The sequence below is a fragment of the Alosa alosa genome, chromosome 1 (genome assembly GCF_017589495.1).
Source record: "Alosa alosa isolate M-15738 ecotype Scorff River chromosome 1, AALO_Geno_1.1, whole genome shotgun sequence".
Lineage (NCBI taxonomy): Eukaryota > Metazoa > Chordata > Actinopteri > Clupeiformes > Clupeidae > Alosa > Alosa alosa.
Window position 1 is genome coordinate 197,660 of NC_063189.1, and position 21,311 is coordinate 218,970.

Sequence of the window (21,311 nt, forward strand, 5' to 3'; positions counted from 1 at the left end):
ATCGTGATATTATCGTAGACTATATATATTGCCTCCTAGATTATTATTGGCGTGCGCGTGCGTGTCAATAATATGTATGTGTCTGTGTGTGTGCGTGCGTATGTGTGTGTGTGAGTATGTGTGTGTGTATGTGTGTGTGTGTGTATGTATGTATGTGTGTGTGTGTATGTATGTGTCTGTGTGTGTGCGTGCGTGTGTGTGTGTGTGCGTCATCACATCACATCACATCACATCACATCACATCACATCACATCACATCACATCACATCACATCACATCACACGCCACCACATCACACACTCACCACATCACAACACACGCCACCACATCACATCACATCACATCACATCACATCACATCACATCACACGCCACCACATCACAACACACGCCACCACATCACATCACATCACATCACACGCCACCACATCACATCACATCACACGCCACCACATCACAACACACGCCACCACATCACAACACACGCCACCACATCACATCACATCACATCACATCACATCACATCACATCACATCACATCACATCACATCACATCACATCACATCACATCACACGCCACCACATCACAACACACGCCACCACATCACAACACACGCCACCACATCACATCACATCACACGCCACCACATCACATCACACGCCACCACATCACATCACATCACATCACACGCCACCACATCACATCACATCACATCACATCACATCACATCACATCACATCACATCACATCACATCACACGCCACCACATCACAACACACGCCACCACATCACATCACATCACATCACACGCCACCACATCACATCACATCACATCACATCACATCACATCTAACACCATTCACCACATCACACCACATCACATCACATCACATCACATCACATCACATCACATCACATCACATCACATCACATCACATCACATCACATCACATCACATCACATCACATCACACGCCACCACATCACATCACATCACATCACATCACACGCCACCACATCACATCACACGCCACCACATCACAACACACGCCACCACATCACATCACATCACATCACACGCCACCACATCACAACACACGCCACCACATCACATCACATCACATCACATCACATCACATCACATCACATCACATCACATCACATCACATCACATCACATCACATCACATCACATCACATCACATCACATCACATCACATCACATCACATCACATCACATCACATCACATCACATCACATCACATCACATCACATCTAACGCCATTCACCACATCACATCACATCACATCACATCACATCACATCACATCACATCACATCACATCACATCACATCACATCACATCACATCACATCACATCACATCACATCACATCACATCACATCACATCACATCACATCACATCACATCACATCACATCACATCACATCACATCACATCACATCACATCACATCACAGCACATCACATCACATCACATCACATCACATCACATCACATCACATCACATCACATCACATCACATCACATCACATCACATCACATCACATCACATCACATCACATCACATCACATCACATCACATCACATCACATCACATCACATCACATCACATCACATCACATCACATCACATCACACACCACATCACATCACATCACATCACATCACATCACATCACATCACACGCCACCACATCACATCACATCACATCACATCACACGCCACCACATCACATCACATCACATCACATCACACGCCACCACATCACATCACATCACATCACACGCCACCACATCACATCACATCACACGCCACCACATCACACGCCACCACATCACACCACACGCTCATCACATCACATCACATCACATCACACGCTCACCACATCACATCACATCACACGCTCACCACATCACACGCTCATCACATCACAACACATCACATCACACGCTCACCACATCACATCACATCACACGCTCACATCACACGCTCACCACATCTCACGCTCACCACATCACATCACATCTCACGCTCACCACATCACATCACACGCTCACCACATCACACACTCACCACATCACACACTCACCACATCACAACTTGGGGTTGCAAAATTCCGGGATTTTTCAAAGTTGGAAACTTTCCATGGGAATTAACGGTAATATATGGGAATTAACAGAATAAACGGAATTAATGGGAATAAACTGGGAATTTTTAATATGGCAAGTTAGTCTATAACAGGGGAACTTAAATGTAGTGGACAAAACCCATCTTGCAGCATAATGTTAGTTAAAACAACCTGATTTAATGCAATTTCAGTCGACTCTACCTGCATTATCAGCCGTCACATGCACACAGCAATTTAGCATAGGCTAGACATAAAGGAATCTTATGGTGCGTTCATGTGCATAGGAAAAATGTTCCAACCAATAGGATTTTGTTGTTGAGTGGTGTGGTGTATCTTGGGCAGTTCAGTGTTGCTAGTTTAGCAGCTAGTGAACAATAGGCAGAGAATGGGATTCCCTTAAACATGCTAGCTAGCTTTGTATGCTGTTGCCGAAATAGGAACATACAAATCATATTGCTTATTACTTAAACAAAATGTTAATGTTTGTATATGAAACAGTTTGTATGAATTACCCAAAATTCCCAGTTAATTCCGTAAATTCCGTAAATTCCATAATTTCCTTTAATTCCATTAAAGTTTCCAATAGCCTAATCTCCCATGGTAGTTTCCGAAATTTATCGAAATTTTTCCGCCTTTGCAAATTCCTAATTACACCAATCACATCACACACTCACCCACATCACACACCTCACCACATCCAACTTTGGGGTTGCAAAATTCGGGATTTTTCAAAGTTGGAAACTTTCCATGGGAATTAACGGTAATATATGGGAATTAACAGAATAAACGGAATTAATGGGAATAAACTGAATTTTAATATGGCAAGATTAGTCTATAACAGGGAACTTAAATGTAGTGGACAAAACCCCATCTTGCAGCATAATGTTAGTTAAAACAACCTGATTTAATGCAATTTCAGTCGAATTTCTACCCTGCACATCAGTCAGTCACATGCACACACAATTTAGCATAAGCTAGACATAAAAGGAATCTTATGGTTAGCGCTCATGTGCATAGGAAAAAAATGTTCCAATAATAGGATTTTGTTGTTGAGTGGTGTGGTGTATCTTGGGCAGTTCAGTGTTGCTAGTTTAGCACGCTAGTGAACAATAGGCAGAGAATGGGATTCCCGCAAGCATGCTAGCTAGCTTTGTATGCTAAGCTAAGCGAAAATAGGAACATACAAATCATATTGCTTATTACGAAACAAAATGTTAATGTTTGTATATGAAACAGTTTGTATGAATTACCCAAAATTCCCAGTTAATTCCCGTAAATTCCCGTAAATTCCCATAATTTCCTTTAATTCCATTAAAGTTTCCAATTAGCCTAACTTCCCATGGTAAGTTTCCGGAAATTTACCGGAAATTTTCCGCCCCTTTGCAACCCTAATCACAACCAATCACAACACACGCTCACCACATCACAACACACGCTCACCACACCACACGCTCACCACAGGCACAGCCAATCACACACACACACACACCACTGCACGGCACAGCCAATCACATGATATGTAGTGTTGTCACGATACCAAAACTATGACTTCAATACAATACCTGCCAAAATTGTCTCGATACTCGATACTGAAACGATACCGTTATACGATATGAGGTGAAAAGTGTACCGAGTCATTCGTGTTGAATTTGGTGCACTTTTGTAGTGTGCAGGTCAATTCTGGGTTCTAAACTTCTAAACTTCCTACATGTTTATTATTTATATAGTCAGTAAAATAGTAGTTTGTGTGTAATTAAGTCATTTTTTGCTTGTTATAGTTCATTTACATTGTGTTTTGATAATAAATTACCTATTCTAAATTAGCTATACCTATATTACTATTTAAATTAGATCCAATCTTTTAGTTAAGCTACGTTAGCTACGTTTTTTATGCACGCAGCTTTTCCTTGCCCCGCCCCGCTCTCTCTCGTAACGAACCCACCACCCCCCTCGGCATGTGCATTTAACAAAACATTAACAATTGTTGAACGATTGTTGTTGGCACATAGATGCATTGCATAGAAGACAACGAGCTAAAATGCTAGTAAATTCGCTTAGCATTGTAAGCATACTGCACAATTTTTTCAAAATTTCTTCATTGGGGGGACTAAACTAACCTAGAATTAGGGCTTTCACTCCGAACTTCGTTATTCGAATATAATTCGATTATTTTAAAAATTAAAGATATTCAAACTCAAAATTCAAAATTTTAGGGATCTCTTAATATTCGAACCTGTAGCCTATGGAAATATTTTTTTGTAAATGTATTTGGTTGTAAACGTTGTTTTAAATTCAGATTCCGAGGTTTTTTTCACGCCTGGTGAAGTAAAATCGTGAGCTCATTAGCAAGGCTATTATTGGTCATCTGGGCTCCTGTAGGTGACGTTAGCATCCTGGCTGGTTCGCGCTTAGTGAGCTCCCACATGGAGACATAATAGAGACACTTTTATTTTAAACTTACCTTCCTCTGATTTTAAATCACCTCAGTTATCAAATCAAAGCAAACAGGAAAAGAAATAGCAACACAATCATGAAAAACACTCAAATAAATAAATGTGCACATAAGTCTGAATGAAAAGCAGCACTGGTTGAAGCCTGGAAATATTGTAAACAAAGTAGCTTAATTTGCTAGTTCATCATAGTCTAACTGGTTAGACTGTTCAGTTTCCCCACGTGTGTTTAAGTTTCAAAGGGTTGCAGAGCGGGAGTAAAAGTGAAGACGAGGGCCAGGAGAAGAAGCGGGAAATATAAGCCCTTAGTTCCATCGACAGATGGGAAACGGAACTCACTGGCTAATAAGACTGATCGAACTGGATGCCCTGGTAAGAAACCAGAAGTTGTACAGGGAATGTAGTTTGTTATGCTTTTTTACGGAGACGTGGCTAACAAGCCATATCCCCACTTCTAACGTTGAGCTGCCTGGCTTCAGTGTAGCTCGTTTGGAAAGAGACTGTAAACTTTCTGGCAAAAAGAAGGGAGGCGGACTGGCTTATACATAAACAACAGATTGTGCAATCCCGACATGTAACAGTAAAGGAGACTGTATGCTGTAAGGATGTGGAGTTATTAGCGGTTAGTCTCCGTCCGCATTTCACATGCCGAGGAGTTCTCGCACGCAATTGCTGTCTGTGTTTACCACGCTCCACCTCGAAGCTCTCCCGGATAAAAGCGTGTGGCGGCCATCCACTCCACAATCGCAAGGCTTCAAACCCAACACACTGGCGCTTTTTGTGATCTCTGGCGACTTCAATCACATAATACTGGACTCACACTCACAAATTTTACCAGTATGTTGACTGCCCTACAAGGAAAAAACAGGACAATAGACCTCATGTATGCAAACGTGAGGGATGCATACAGTGCAAACCCCTCCCCACTGGGAAAGTCAGACCACAACCTCATTCATCTCCAGCCAATGTACAAGCCCAAAGTACAGAGGCTACCAGTTCCCACACGCATCTTCAGGAAGTGGACACCGAAGTGGATGAGGCTCTGAGAGACTGCTTCGAGTGTACTGACTGGAGTGTGTTACAGAATGGAGAGGACTTGGAGGAGGTCACACAGTGCACAACTGACTACCTGAACTTCTGCATGGACATTGTTGTTCCCACCAGAACTGTATGCTGCTTTCCCAACAACAAGCCTTGGATAACCAGCAATGTCAAGACCCTTCTCAACAGGAAAAAAAGATGGCTTCAGAGAGGGGGACATGGCAGAGCTGAGGCTGCGTCAAGGGGAACTCAAATTCAAGCTGAAGGAAGCTAAGGAGGATTACAGAAAGAAGGTGGAACAGAAGCTGCAGGAAAACAACTTGAAGGAGACATGGGACTGCATGAAGGATATCACTGGCCTGAAGAAGAACAGCAGCTCTGTGGAGGGGACCTGCACAGGGCTTAACCAGTTGAACCACTTCTACAACAGGTTTTATACTGCCCCTGCTCCAGCTCCAATAGCGGTGGTCTGTCCACCATCCCCCAGCCCCCACCCCCACACCCCTCAATACCAGCAACACTCACCTCCATCATCACAGGCTATCGTATTTACCATCACTGGATTTTGCACCCTCCCCACATGGTGATCACGAACAATGAGGTGACAACGACCTCAGTCAACAGCCATCAGACACACAGATCCCAGATGCACCCCCTCCCCCCTCCCTCCCCTTACACCCCTCACCATTACAAAGGATCAAGTGACAGTCCAACTTAAGAAATTGCGCAGCAATAAAGCAGCTGGGCCTGACAGACTGTGCCCAAGGCTACTCAAGGCCTGTGCTGCTGAACTGGGGAACCACTGAAGCACATCTTCAATTTGAGTCCACGCCTGGACAAAGTTCCAACACTGTGGAAGACATCATGTCTCACCCCTGTCCCTAAGAAGCCACACCCTAGTGAGCTTAATGACTACAGACCTGTCGCTCTTACATCACATGTGATGAAGACAATGGAGCCGATTGGTCTTAGGCATCTCTCAGACCCCAGGTATGCGCCATGCACTAGACCCGTTACAGTTTGCTTACCAGGAGAAAGTGGGTGGACGATGCCATCACTTATCTTCTACACAGGACACATTCCCACCTGGACAAGGGAAAAGTGCTGTGAGAATCATGTTCTTTGATTTTTCAAGTGCTTTTAACACCATCCAGCCCCTCAGATTGGGAGACAAGCTCTTGCAGAAGGGTGTGGGCGCCACCTGGTAACCTGGATTACAGATTACCTGACCGAGCAACCACAGTTCGTCAGACTGAAGAACTGTCTCTCTGACACTGTGATCTGCAGGGAACTGTGCTCTCTCCAGTCCTGTTCACCCTGTACACATCTGACTTTGCTACAACACCGAGTCATGCCACATGCAGAAGTTTTCTGATGATACTGCAATTGTGGGGTGTATCAGGAACGGGCAGGAGGAGGAGTACAGGAGCCTGGTGGAGGACTTTGTGCAATGGTGCAAACTCAATCATCTTCAACTTAACACTTCAAAGACCAAGGAGATGGTGGTGGATTTCCGCAGGTCTAAGCCCACTCTGCTACCAGTTCACATTGATGGGGTCAATGTGGAGGTGGTTAGCACCTACAAGTATCTGGGTCTCCACCTGGACAATAAACTGGACTGGTCAGCCAACACTGATGCACTCTACAAGAAAGGGCAGAGCAGGCTGTACTTCCTGAGGAGGCTGCGGTCCTTCAATGTGTGCAGTAAGCTCCTCAGGATGTTCTACCAGTCTGTTGTTGCCAGCGTCCTCTTCTATGCAGTAGTATGCTGGGGTGGAAGCACAAGGAAGAAGGATGTGGGGCGAATTGACAGGCTGGTAAGGAAAGCTGGCTCTGTAATGGGAGCTGAACTGGAGTGTATAACTTCACTATCTGACAAAAGGACCCTGAACAAACTGATCAACATCTTGGACAATGAGTGTCACCCACTCCACAGCACTATTGTTAAACAGAAGAGCCTGATCAGCTGGAGACTTCGCCACTGCCTTGCACAACTGACAGACTGAGAAAGTCATTTGTCCCCAGGGCCATTGAACTGTTCAATGCCTCACTTAAGGGAAGAGGAGAGATAGACTTCTCTGCATAGTCTGTCTGCCTCTTCATCCCCTCCATGTTTGGTACTGTCTGTCCACTAGCCACTTGTACCACTGTCTTTATGCCTCACTGTTTGCGTGCTATATTAGCACATTAGCACATATGCACAACCCCCCCCCCCTCCATGCCACAGCCGAACTGTGGCCACACTTATACATTTTCTTAAATAGTTAAATATATAGATATACAGACTTTACTTTACTTTATTTCTGCATTGTTGCACTGTTGACTTACTCATTTGCACTATCACCATGACCACTATCACCATTGCACTACCACCATGACACTCATTCACACAGAGCACCTTAGAGCACCTTACCATACCTTACTATGCACAGAGAATCACAGGCTCAGTCCCTGCCTCAGTCATTGCAAGCGCCTCTGATTTATTAATCACCACTATGTGGATACTGTGTTTTAGAATTGATTTAGATTAAGTGTTAGTGTAATTTGTAATTTTGTTATTTGTATTCTAGTATATTTTTATATATTGTATTAAGTGTTAGTATAATTTGTATTTTAGTATATTTAGCATATTCTTTATCTTCTACTGTCCTTACTGCTTAGTTGTGTTTTTATATTATATACTTTAATTACTCTTCTGCTGTTAAAGAATGTGTTTGTCTTGTATGTATGCTGCTGAGACCTTGAATTTCCCCTGGGGATCAATAAAGTATCTATCTATCTATCTAAAATACGTATTTCAAATACAAAATACTATTTTGTAATTTGTATTTTATTGAGATAATGAAAAGGCCTTCGTATGTTGTATCAAAATACTTCAGTGTTGTGTATTTTTTCAAAATACTGTAAAATACTTTCTGTGAAACACTGTGATGACATCTATCTAACTATCTATAAAGCACAAAATCTCTGACTCTGTCTGTCTGTGATACCCTTGCATGGTCAAGCCCCTCTGCTTCAGTAGAGTTTATTTTCCTTTGCTGGACTTTAAATTTGTCTATGTTCTCTGACCTGTGAAATATTTCAGTGCTATGGTAATTTTACAAGATACCTCAAACAAGGACATTTCCAATTTTGCACATTTTAAATAAGAAATAATTGGCTTCTAATTGGCTTAACTGATTGGATGGTATTAATGTGACAACCTGATTTTTTATTTTTTATTTACATTGATAGAGGTTGTGCACACACCAGTTTCAGGTGTATACAAAATTATTCATCTGTGATGAAACTCACCTCTGTGGTGGTGGTATTAAATAACTTAAAAGGTTAAAATGCTACCTAGCTTAAATTTCTAAATAAGCCATCCATTTGGATTGTTTGTCTTTGAATTATTGTCACTGATTCATAGTGGGCAATCTATTACGCCAACTGGCTGGGAAGTGCAACAGTTGTGGAGTCGGCATTCCTGTTGCTGTAAAACAGTCAGTGATGCCAGTAACGCGTTACTTAGTAAGTCTACGCGTTAGTCTATTTTGACCACTTTTTTCGGTAACGAATAATCTAACACGCTACCATTTACAAACCAGTAATCAGATTAAAATTACTTATCTAAGTCACTGTGTGTTACTATTTTTGTCATTTTCCTTAGTAAAAAGATATATTCTTTGCTTTCTTCTTGTCTCGGGGATTAACTTCATGTAGGCTATGCTCACGTTTTCAGCATGAGGACAGCTCATGTGTAAAACCATGCAGCGACATAAACATAAACAACAATGGAGGGAGGAGAGAGATGCACATCTATACAGTCATTATTTTGAGTTTGTGTCAGCTAAACATGACAACATTAAGGTACACTGTACATTCTGTGCTGACGACAAAGTGCTGTCTAGCTAGACATCCCAAGTCTCCCGAAGTTTTGGGAGTCTCCCACATAGGCTTATTGATAGCGGCTTCCTGACGCCCGCAAATTACGTAAAATCTCCCGGAACAGAGCGAACAAGAGCACACAAGCCGGACCGGACTTCACATCGCGTGTGCATCTGAGTTTAACGCGCACACAACGGAGAGGGAGAGAGAGAGGAGTGGTGCATGTGTGCCTGAAGCGCATCCAAGACAGAGAGCATCCTGGTCGGTTTTCAGTGTAGGTGGGCTTATATCTCTTTTCTCCCGAACTTAATTAATCAGTTCAGTCAGTGTATCTAGGAACAGGAGCAGAGTCAGTGCCCCTCAAAAAGGAACATTTAAGACCCATTTCACATCAGACTAAAGTGTACCCAATTGTCTCATAAGAATAAAACATAATGATAAGTCTTGCACACTGCACTGTTTGTAACAGTGACTTTAGCATTGCTCACGGCGGGTTAAATGATTGCAAAGACTTGTTGAGGTGAGTTTAACAAGTGTAATTTCATTTTGCATATTACTCAGGCCTATACTAGATGGCTAGTTGCCAAGGCTACATGAAAAGGCCAATCTACAAAATCTACATATTTTACTGCCACAATTTCATCAATAGGCCTTTCTTATTTGGTGTACTGACTAAACATTAATTGAACAAACATCTGAATTTCAGTATCTAAGTAGGTTAGGTTGGGATGTCTGCTATACATTGTTGACATTACTGTTAAAATGCACTTCCAGTATAGTGAGTATTGGCAAACCGGTTATCATTTTTATGTTGAGGTGGTGGGGGTGTTGTATCGGCTGCTGAAAGTAACTAATAAAGTAACTTGTAATCTAACTTAGTTACTTTTAAAATCAAATAATCAGTAAAGTAAATAAGTTGCTTTTAAAGGAGTAATCAGTAATCAGTAATCAGATTACTTTTTTCAAGGTAACTGTGGCAACACTGAAAACAGTACATCTCTAAACTCAAACAGTAGACTAACAGTCAATAAAAGTGGACTGTCAGAGCAGATACTAAAAGCCATGCCGAGTGTCCTGTTCACTCTTAAACTTTCCATCATTTTGGTGCCTCTGCCTAGCCACATAGCTCATTGAGTTTGGGTCTGGGAACTACACATTTTCTGCATATTTGAGATGTGGTTTATGAATGCTCAAGAGCCATTTATTGGGTGCCTTTCTGAATGTCTATCAAATCGTCTGTCGTTAATCATAACCGCTTCAGTGTGTCATCATCGCTTGCTACCCCCCCTCCGTTCTGTGATTGGTTCCTTTGTTGGGGAAAATCGGTCCATGGAATCCATCCAATAAATAAATGTGTTAGAGTTAGGCAGGGGTGCGATTTGTAGGGGGGGGATGGTTAGGATTTCCCCCCTCTGGTTTTCCTATCCTTGGAATGCTGAATGTCACAAAAGTGTTACAGAAATTGCTTGGCATCGCTTATTCAATGGCTCTCTACCAAAACACCTGTAGTTTTTATGAGGACAAGCGAGAAAGCACTCGTTTGATAAATCAGCCAGTAGTAGACAAATAACTTTTAGAAATAATCTGTACTGCAAAAACGAATGTTGGTGGGTATTTAAACTATCTAGCGGGTGTTTTAACAGCTGCAAGAAATAGAAGCTTCATGGTCTTTATGTTCTGGTTAAGTAAATTATTTTCATAAAACTTCAAATTGCCCTATAACTTTACTCTCAAACTCTTCACTGCGCTGTACCCGATTAACTGACAGTATGATGAGTAGGCTATTTATTTTCTGTAGGCTAATAAACACATTTATTTTTCAACTTTGCAATATGCACTTGGCTACTGAGCGCCAAATCAGCAGGAGAGAGAGATGCACGTAACCTCACTTGGCGTGTAGCAATGTGTAGTATTTGGTTACCAACTAACACTGTTAGACAATTCACTAACTTAAGACTTCCAGTGCCATCATGTACAACGTTTTTTTTTTCAACAAATACAGAAAAGGATGGAGGCAGCAAAAAGTAAGTCATTTCAGATGGGGCAAGAACAAGGTGAATTTGTATACTTGTCAAAAGCGTAGTCACCCTGCATTAAGAGGCTGATCATCATACCAAAGCACACTTTCATTTAAAGTCTTACACCACGGTAAGCTAAAATGTTACAAAGGTGGCAAAAACAATATAGGGTATTATGAGCCATTATTAGCCATTATTAGCCATGACATTACTAGGCTATGAATGGATTCGTTCATTTTTTTTTTTTTTTGGGTGGGGGGGGTTTACAAACTTATTCAAAATCATCCCCCCCTCTGGTTTTTACACAAATTGCACCCTGGAGTTATGTACTTTAAAGAACATTTCGAGCGATCAAATAGCCTACGTTCAATGTTGTAATATTATCAGAAGGCCCTATATTGCAATTGGCGCAGGCAGGATCTTATAGAACATTTCAAAATGAATGGAAAGACACACATTGATGATGAGATTTTTGCACTCAGCTGTAGCCTAGGCCTGACAGTGGTGAATCTGTTATAGCCTATTTGCTTGTATTGTAGCCTATGCAACTATTCTATTTAACGCTGTGTGCTAGTCTATTAAACACTATAGGCTATGACCACTATGTCCTTGCACTATTTTCCAAACTGAAGTGTAGGAGGTAATGCCTTTTTTTTATCTATACAAATTGTACAGGTGCTGGATGTTGGGAATACCTTCATTAAAACACAAGAGATATCTTTGCACTGTGTCTAAAGCTCCCAGTTTAATGGTGGATGATGATACACAGCGTTTAGACCACTCAGATCTTAGATCAGGTGTAAGCGATTTCTGGTTTTACACACCTGTGAGCGTCTTGCACTATTTTCCCCCATGATCATATTGTTTCAGTTTATCCAAAAGGCTCGAAGGATGCTCTTTATTATATGGCAATTTTGGAATAATAACTAATACCCCCCCCCCTCCTCCCTCCCTGCTGGCACCGACCCTGGCAGAGGTTTATATTAGGATGTCTAACATGAGGGGTCAGCATATTTAATCTGTTGACTGATTATGGAAGGAATCTCTTGCTTTCAGATGTTTTTCCAGGTAGGGAAGGGATAGGCGAAAAGGCTTTTAGAAAGAGTATTTTGTAGTATTTGAAAATACAAAAATACAGTATTTTATTTTTATTTATATTTTGGCTCTCCCTGTATTTTGTAGTTTATTTTGATACATTTTAAGGTGGGTATTTGGTATTTTATTTGGAAATACATTTTGATGTATTTGTGCCCATCCCTGGGCGGGAGGTGTGTGTTGCTTTTAATTATGGAATGTTCTATTGAACTTATTTTTTATTGGTTCGATTTACATGTCTGTGCGATACATGTCCTTTATCATTTTTGCTCGCTAGCCTATGCTCAATAATATGGTACAACACGCGCATAAATACTCAGCCTTTTACGTGCCGCGTGAATATTGACATTGACTGATACACTGCCCTCTGGTGGACAGAACGTATAGAACTTTGGTTTGATACCAATAGCTCAGTCTTACTGAAGGCATTTAATGGTCAAATATTGTGTACATATTGGAACAACAAGCGAGCAGAACAAAGACTTGAATATGATTTTTTGGGCAAAAGTCAAAGAAGCCCCTAAGTTAAGAATAGACATTTGGATGTGGCCTTAGCATGATCTGGTTGGGTGAGTGACTTATCTGGGGTGTGCAGAACTCTTCAGAGGTGACCTCATCAGGCCCAGGTCACATGACTCACCTGTCGATACGAATCTCCAAAGCGATGCCCGTCTTGGAATTGGCCGGAATGTGCTCGATCCTCAGGACGGTGTCCAGGAACGCCACCTTAATCCTCCGCAGGACTGGGAGATCAGAGGCCCACCGCCACAGCAGGAGGCCACCCGGAACTGCTACACACACACACACACACACACACACATGCAAGAAACATGCAAGAAACACACACACACACACACACACACACACGCTGCAGAGGAGGCCTGCAGGAGAAAACAGACACACACACACAGCCACACAGGGAGATCAAAAGAATACATACACACACAAAGGCAAGAAAATAATGTGTGTATTGTACCTGTCAATGATGGTAAGTAGTGTCTAATCAAATGATGATGATGATGATATTGACAAATATCTTCTATTTAATATTGATGATGATGATATTGACGATGATGATATTATTATTATTATTACCTGTTTATTGATATTGATATTATTGTGTGTGTACCTGTATTGATATTGATATTGATATTATTGTACTTGCAATGTGTGTGTGTGTACCTGTAAGCGTATTATTATTATTATTGTGTGTGTGTGTGTGTGTGTACCTGTGTGTGTGTGATGATATTGTGTGTGTGTGTTTATTATTATTGGTAATCTGTATGGTATTATTGTCAGCAATGTACTTACCAGTATTATTGTGTGCTGTGTGTGTGTATTGTACTTACCAATATTATTATTATTATTGTGTGTGTGTGGCTATTATTACCTGTGTGTTACCAATAATATTAATGATAAATGATATTATTGATATTAATATTAGTAACTACCTATAATATTATTGATGACCGTAATGGTATTAATACAGTATTAATGTGTACCTGTGTGTGTGTACCTGTATTATTATTATTATTATTATTATTAGTAATACCTATTATTATTAATGATGATATTATTAGTAATGTACCTGTGTGTGTGTGTGTGTGTGTGTGTGTGTGTGTGTGTGTGTATTAATACACCTGTATTATTATTATTATTATTATTGATATTAATATTATTACCTGTGGTATTATTATTAATGTATTATTACCTGTGTGTGTGTGTGTGTGTGTAGTAGTATTATTACCTGTGTATTGTGTGTGTGTGGCCTGCAAAATGTGTACCTGCAATATTGATGATATGTGTGTGTGTGTGGCAGTAATTAATACCTGTGTGGTATTAATAGTAATGCCTGTGTGGCCTGCAATATTATTATTAATGTGTGTGTGTACCTGAAATGAGAAAAATTAATAATAATGAAAATGTAGTAATGTGTCAATATTAATGTAATACCTGTCAATGAAAGCCAATGATAGTAATATTAATATTAATGTGTGTGTAATAGTAGTACCATAATATTATTAATAGTAATGTGTGTGTGTGTAATATACCATAATAATGTGTCAATAAATATTATTATTAATGTAATGTACCACAATAATGTGTGTGTGTGGTATTAATACCACAATATTATTGATAATGACAATGTGTGTGTAATAATATTATTATTATTAATGTGTACCTGTATTAATATTAATACCTATTATTATTAATGTGTATACCTGTAATGTGTGTGTGTGTGTGTGAAAATATTAGTAATACCTGTGTGGTAATATTATTAATATTATTAGTAGTATTAATACCTGTGTGACAGTAACAATGTGTGTGTGTGGCGTATTATTAATGTGTGTGTGTGTATTAATGGCGCTAGTAATACCTGTGTAATGTGTGTGTGTGTGTGTGTGTGTGTAGTATTACCTGTGTGTGTGTGTGTGTACCTGTGTGTGTGTAATATGATATTGACTATTAGTATTATTACTGCAATAGTATTAATATTAATACCTAATGATATTATTAGTATTATTATTAATGTGTATTAATACCTGTCATTATTAGTAATGTGTACCTGTGTATTGGCGTACCATAATATTAGTAATGTGTGTGTGTGTGTGTATTATTACCACCAATAATGGCATTAATATACCTTTCAATATTAATGTGTGTGTGTGTGTACAATATTATTATTAATGTGTGTGTGTAGTAATGTGTACCTGTGTGTGTGTGTGTGTGTGTGTGTATTAATACCTGTTTGGCCAATGTGTGTGTGTGTGTGTAGTATTATGCACCTATCTGTGTGTGTGTGTGTAATGTACCACAATATTAGCCAATAATGTGTGTGTGTGTCAATACCTACCTGTATTATTGAAAGTATTAATATTAATACCACAATATTATTAATACCACCAATGATGATAATGATATTATTATTAATGATATGTGTGTGTACCTATTATTATTAGTAATGTACCTGTAGTATTAACATCAGAAGCGTGGCAATAATGATATTGATATTATTAATGATAATACCTGTGTGGTATTGATGATGATGACTGATATTATTATTGTGTGTGTACCTGTGTGTGTGTGTGTGTGTACCTCAATATTAGTAATGATAATACCTGTGTGTGTATGTGTGTATGTGTGTGTGTGTGTGTGTGTACCTGTGTGTGTGTGTGTGTGTGTGTGTGTGTGTACCTAATGATATTATTATTATTATTATTAATACCTATTATTATTATTATTAATGGTAATACCTATTATTATTATTATTATTATTATTATTAATGTTGTACCTGTGTGTGTGTGTATTAATACCTGTGTGTGTGTGTGTGTGTGTACCTGTGTATTGGCCTGCTATTATTATTGTGTGTGTGTGTGTGTGTAATGACTGCCACCAATGGTAATGTATTATTAATGTGTATGTGTACCTGCAATAGTATTGATGATGATATTGTGTGTGTGTGTACCACCAATAGTATTATTAGTAGTAATACCTGAAAGTAGTAGTAATACCTGTGTGTCAGTAATGATATTGACAATGTGTGTGTGTGTACCTGTGTAATACCTGTCTATTATTATTATTATTAGTATTACCACCAATGATAGTAATGATATTAGTAATATTAATGTGTGTACCTGTTTGTGTGTGTGATGTGTGTGTGTGTGTGTGTATTACCTACCAATCTGTGTGTGATATTAGTATTATTCTACCTGTATTATTAATATCATATTATTATTATTATTAGTATTATTACCTATTATTGACGTATTAGCTGTACCTGTGTGTGTACCTGTGTGTGTGTGTGTGTGTGTGTGTGTGTGTGTACCTGTGTGTGTGTATTAATACCTAATATTATTATTAATAATGTGTATGTGTGTGTGTGTGTGTGTACCTGTGTATTATTGATATTATTAGTATTAGTAATGATAGTATTAATACCTAATATTATTATTGATATTACCTGTAATGTGTGTATTATTACCTGTGTAATAGTAATGTATGTGTGTATGTGTGTGTGTGTGTGTACCACCAATATTATTGTGTGTGTGTGTGTGTGTGTGTGTGTACCTGGTATTATTATTATTGGTAATGTACCTGTGTGTGTGTGTGTACCTGTGATGATATTGATATTATTGTGTGTTTAATACCGCAATATTGTGTGTATTGGCCACCTGTGTATTATTGTGTGTGTATTACCTATTAGTAATGTACCTGTGTGTGTGTGTGTGTATTATTATTGTATTATTACCTGTGCGTATTGTGTGTGTGTGTGTGTATGTGTACCCTGTGTGTGTGTGTGTGTGTCGTAGTACCTGTGGTATTATTATTATTATTATTATTAATATGTAATACCACCTGTTGGCGTAATGTGTGTGTGTGTGTATGTGTACCTGTGTGTGTGTGTGTGTGTGTGTGTGTGTACCTGTGTGTGTGTGTGTGTGTGTGTGTATACCTGTATTATTATTGTCGTATTAGTATTATTATTATTAATATGTGTACCTGTGTGTGTGTGTGTGTGTATGTGTACCTGTGTGTGTGTGTGTGTGTATCTTTTCAGGTGATAATGAGTGAAGACTGTCGTTGGGGGTGTTAATAATGTTAATCAGAGTTGTTTTGAGTGTGTGTGTGTGTATGTGTACCTGTGTGTGTGTGTGTGTGTGTGTGTGTGTGTGTGTGTGTGTGTATAATATTACCTGTAATGTACATCACAATAATATTATTGATATTATTATTAATGTGTAGTAATAATGTGTGTGTGTATGTGTATATGTACCACAATATTAGTAATGTACCTGTAATGTGTGTAAGGTAATACCTGTGTGTGTCTGTGTGTGTGTGTGTATGTGTGTGTTAATGATGGCTTACACTATTGTGTGTGTGTGTACCTATTATTAGTAGTAATGGGGTGTACCTGTGTGTGTCTGTGTATTGTGTGTGTATGTGTGTGTGTGTGTACCTGTGTGTGTGTGTGTACCTGTGTGTGTACCTGTATTATTATTAGTAATGAGTAGTAGTGTGTGTGTGTGTGTACCTGTGTACCCTGGATTATTATTATTGATATTGATGATATTGTGTAATACACCTGTACCTGTGTACCCTGAATTAATGTGTCGTATTAATGTGTATCTGGCCTGTGATATTATTATTATTATTGTGTGTGTGTGTATCTGTGTGTTTTGTGTATGTGTGGTAATACCTGGCGTATGTGTGTGTGTACCTGCGTGTGTGTAATGTGTACACTTACTCGTGTGTGTGTGTGTGTGTGTGTGTGTGTGATATTATTATTGTGTGTGTGCACCTGGTATTAGTAGTAATGGGTGTGTGTGTGTGTGTGTGTGTGTGTGTGTGTGTACCTGTGTGTGTACCTGTGTGTGTATTATTAATGAAGTAATGAATTAATGTAGTAATGTATATTATTATTATTAGTATTATTACCTGTGTGTGTACCTGTGTGTTAATGGTAGTAGATGTGTGTGTGTGTGTGTGTATGTATTATTATTATTACCTGTGTGTAATACCTGTGTGTGAAAGTAGTAGTGTGTGTGTGTGTGTGTAGTATGCTTAATAGTAATAGTAATAGTAATGTGTACCCTGTGTGTGGTAATGTAGATGGTATTATTGTATTATTATTACCTATCTGTGTGTAAGGTGTGTGTAATGTGTATACCTGTCTGTTATTATTATTATTATTATTATTATTATTGTGTGTATGTGTGTGTGTGTAATGTACCTGTATTAGTATTAGTAGTGTGGTAATGTGTACCTGTCTCTGTGTGTGGAATTATTGTGTGTGTGTACCTGTGTGTGTCTGTGTGTGTGTGTGTGTGTGTGTGTGTGTGTATGTGTACCTGTGTGTGTCTGTGTGTGTGTGTGTGTGTGTGTGTGTGTGTATGTGTATGTGTACCTGTGTGTGTGTACCTGTACCTGTGTGTGTGTGTGTGTGTGTGTGTGTGTGTATGTGTGTGGTAATTATTACCTGTGTGTGTGTGTACCTATTAGTATTGTGTGGAGTGTACCTGGCGTGTGTCTGTGTGTATTGGCAATATTATTATTATTATTATTATTACCTGTGTGTGTGTAATGTGTACCTGTGATATTGTGTGGTAGTAAGGTATTATTATTAGTAATGTACCTGTGTGGCCGTATTATTGTGTGTGTGTGTATCTGTACCTGTGTACCTGTGTGTGTGTGTGTGTACCTGTGTGTGGTAGTAGTGTGTGGTATTAAAGGTAATATTAATGTGTGTGTGTGTGTGTGTACCACAATATTAGTAGTAATGAGTGTGGTAATGTATTATTACCTGTGTGTGAAGTAGTAATTATTATTATTAATGTATGTAATACACCTGTGTAATGAATATACCTGTATTAATGAAGTAATGTAGGTAAATGTGTGTGTGTGTGTAATGTGTGTGTGTGTGTGTGTGTATTATTATTATTATTAATGTATTAATACCTGTGTATGAAGTATTAGTAGTGTGTGTGTGTATTGTACCCATGTATTGTACCTGTATTATTGAAAGTAGTAGATATTATTAATGTGTGTGTGTACAATATTGATGTACCTGTGTGTGTGTGTGTAATATTATTGTGTGTGTGTGTGTAATGTACCTGTGTGTATTGGTAGTAGTGTGTGTGTGTGTGTGTATACACCTGTATTATTAATGTGTGTGTGTGTGTGTATTTACCTGTATTATGTAGAAGTAATGAAAATTAATGTGTAGTAATACCGCAATGACGTATTACCGTATTAATAGTAATGAATGTGTGTGTGTGTAATAATACCTGTGTGTGTAATACCCACCAATATTATTAATGATGATGATATTAGTAGTAATAGTATTATTAATACCTGTATTATTATTATTGATATTATTATTATTAGTAGTATACCTGTGTGTGGTAGTAGTGTGTGTGTGTGTGTGTGTGTGTGTGTGTGTGTGTAGTAGTAGTGTGTGTGTGTGTGTGTAGTAATATGGTAATGAATGTTTGTGTGTGTATTATTGTGTGTGTGTGTGTGTGTATGTGTGTACCTGTAATGTAGTAGTAGTGTGTGTGTGTGTGTGTGTGTAATGTGTACCTGTATTATTAGTAGTAAAAGGTAATGTGTGTGTGTGTGTGTGTGTGTGTGTGTGTGTGTAATATGGCGGTAGTAAGGGATAATAGTATTATTATTATTATTAGTATTATTACCGCAAGTGTATTATTGTGTGTGTGTGTACCTGTGTGTACCTGTGTGTGTGTGTGTGTGTGTGTACCTGTGTGTGTGTGTGTGTGTGTGTGTGTACCTGTGTGTGTGTGTGTGTGTGTGTACCTGTGTGTGTGTGTGTGTGTGTACCTGTGTGTGTACCTGTGTGTGTGAATGTGTGTGTGTGTGTGTGTACCTGTGTGTGTGTGTGTGTGTGCCTGTGTGTGTGTGTGTGTGTGTGTGTGTGTGTACCTTGTGTCTGTATTATTACCTGTGTCTGTATTATTACCTGTGTCTGTGTGTGTGTGTGTGTGTGTGTACCTATTATTGGTAATGTGTATTACCTGTGTGTGTGTGTGTACCTGTGTGTATTGTGTGTGTGTAATACCTGTGTGTGTGTGTGTGTAATACCTGTGTGTGTGTACCTGTGTGTGTGTGTGTGTGTGTGTGTGTGTGTGTACCTGTGTGTGTGTGTATTATTACCTGTGTGTGGTAATACCTGTGTGTGTGTGTGTGTGTGTGTGTGTGTGTGTGTACCTATTATTAGTAGTATTAATACCTGTGTGTGTGTGTACCTGTGTGTGTGTGTGTGTGTGTGTGTACCTGTGTGTGTGTGTGTGTGTGTACCTGTGTCAGTGTGTCGCGTTATTATTGATATTACCTATTATTATTATTATTATTGATGATATTGGTAATACCTGTGTGTGTGTATGTATTGTACCTGAGGTGTGTGTGTGTACCTGCACCAATGACTGTGTGTATACCTATTGGCAATAGTAGTATTGTGTACCCTGGAGGTGTGTGTGTGTACCTGTGTGTGTGTGTACCTGTGTCTGTGTGTACCTGTGTCTGTGTGTACCTGTGTCTGTGTGTACCTGTGTCTGCAATGATATTATTGATGACAGTAGTATTGAAAGCCTGCCAGTATTATTGTGTACCTGTATTGATGATATTATTGATGTGTGTGTATGCCTGTGCATCTGCAATGATGGCCGCCTGTGTCTGTGACGTACCTGTGTCTGTGTGTGTGTATTATTATTATTGATGACCAATACCTGTGTGTGTGTACCTGTGTGTTATTAGTAGCCACCTGTGTCGGTGTCGCATATGGCGATGATGGCTGGTAATACCACAATGATATTGTGTATTATTATTACCTGAGTGTGGTAGTATTATTACCTATTAGTAGTAGTAATGTACCTGTAGTATGTAATGTGTGTGTGTACCCTGAGTGTGTGTATTATTAACCTGCAATATTAGTAGTAGTAATACCTGTGTCTGTGTACCTAAATGTCTGTAATGATATTATTATTGATGATGACAGCACCTGTGTTATTAAGTAATGTACCTGTAATGATATTATTATTATTATTGGTAATGTACCTGTGTCTGGCAATGACGTACCTATGTCTGTGTGTGTGTTATTATTATTATTGATATTATTGATATTATTATTATTGTGTGTGTGTGTGTGTACCTGTGTGTGTGTGTGTGTGTGTGTAGC

The 21,311-nt window shown here is 39.1% G+C and overlaps 1 protein-coding gene across 1 annotated transcript in view; it reads right to left on the minus strand.

The window, feature by feature from the left end:
- Window positions 1–21,311, minus strand: part of atg2b (autophagy related 2B) — a 154,532-nt gene that overhangs the window by 121,066 nt on the left and 12,155 nt on the right. The window contains 2 exon segments of the mRNA XM_048249342.1: window positions 12,197–12,218; window positions 13,259–13,361. Coding sequence (XP_048105299.1) covers window positions 12,197–12,218; window positions 13,259–13,361 — 125 coding nt within the window.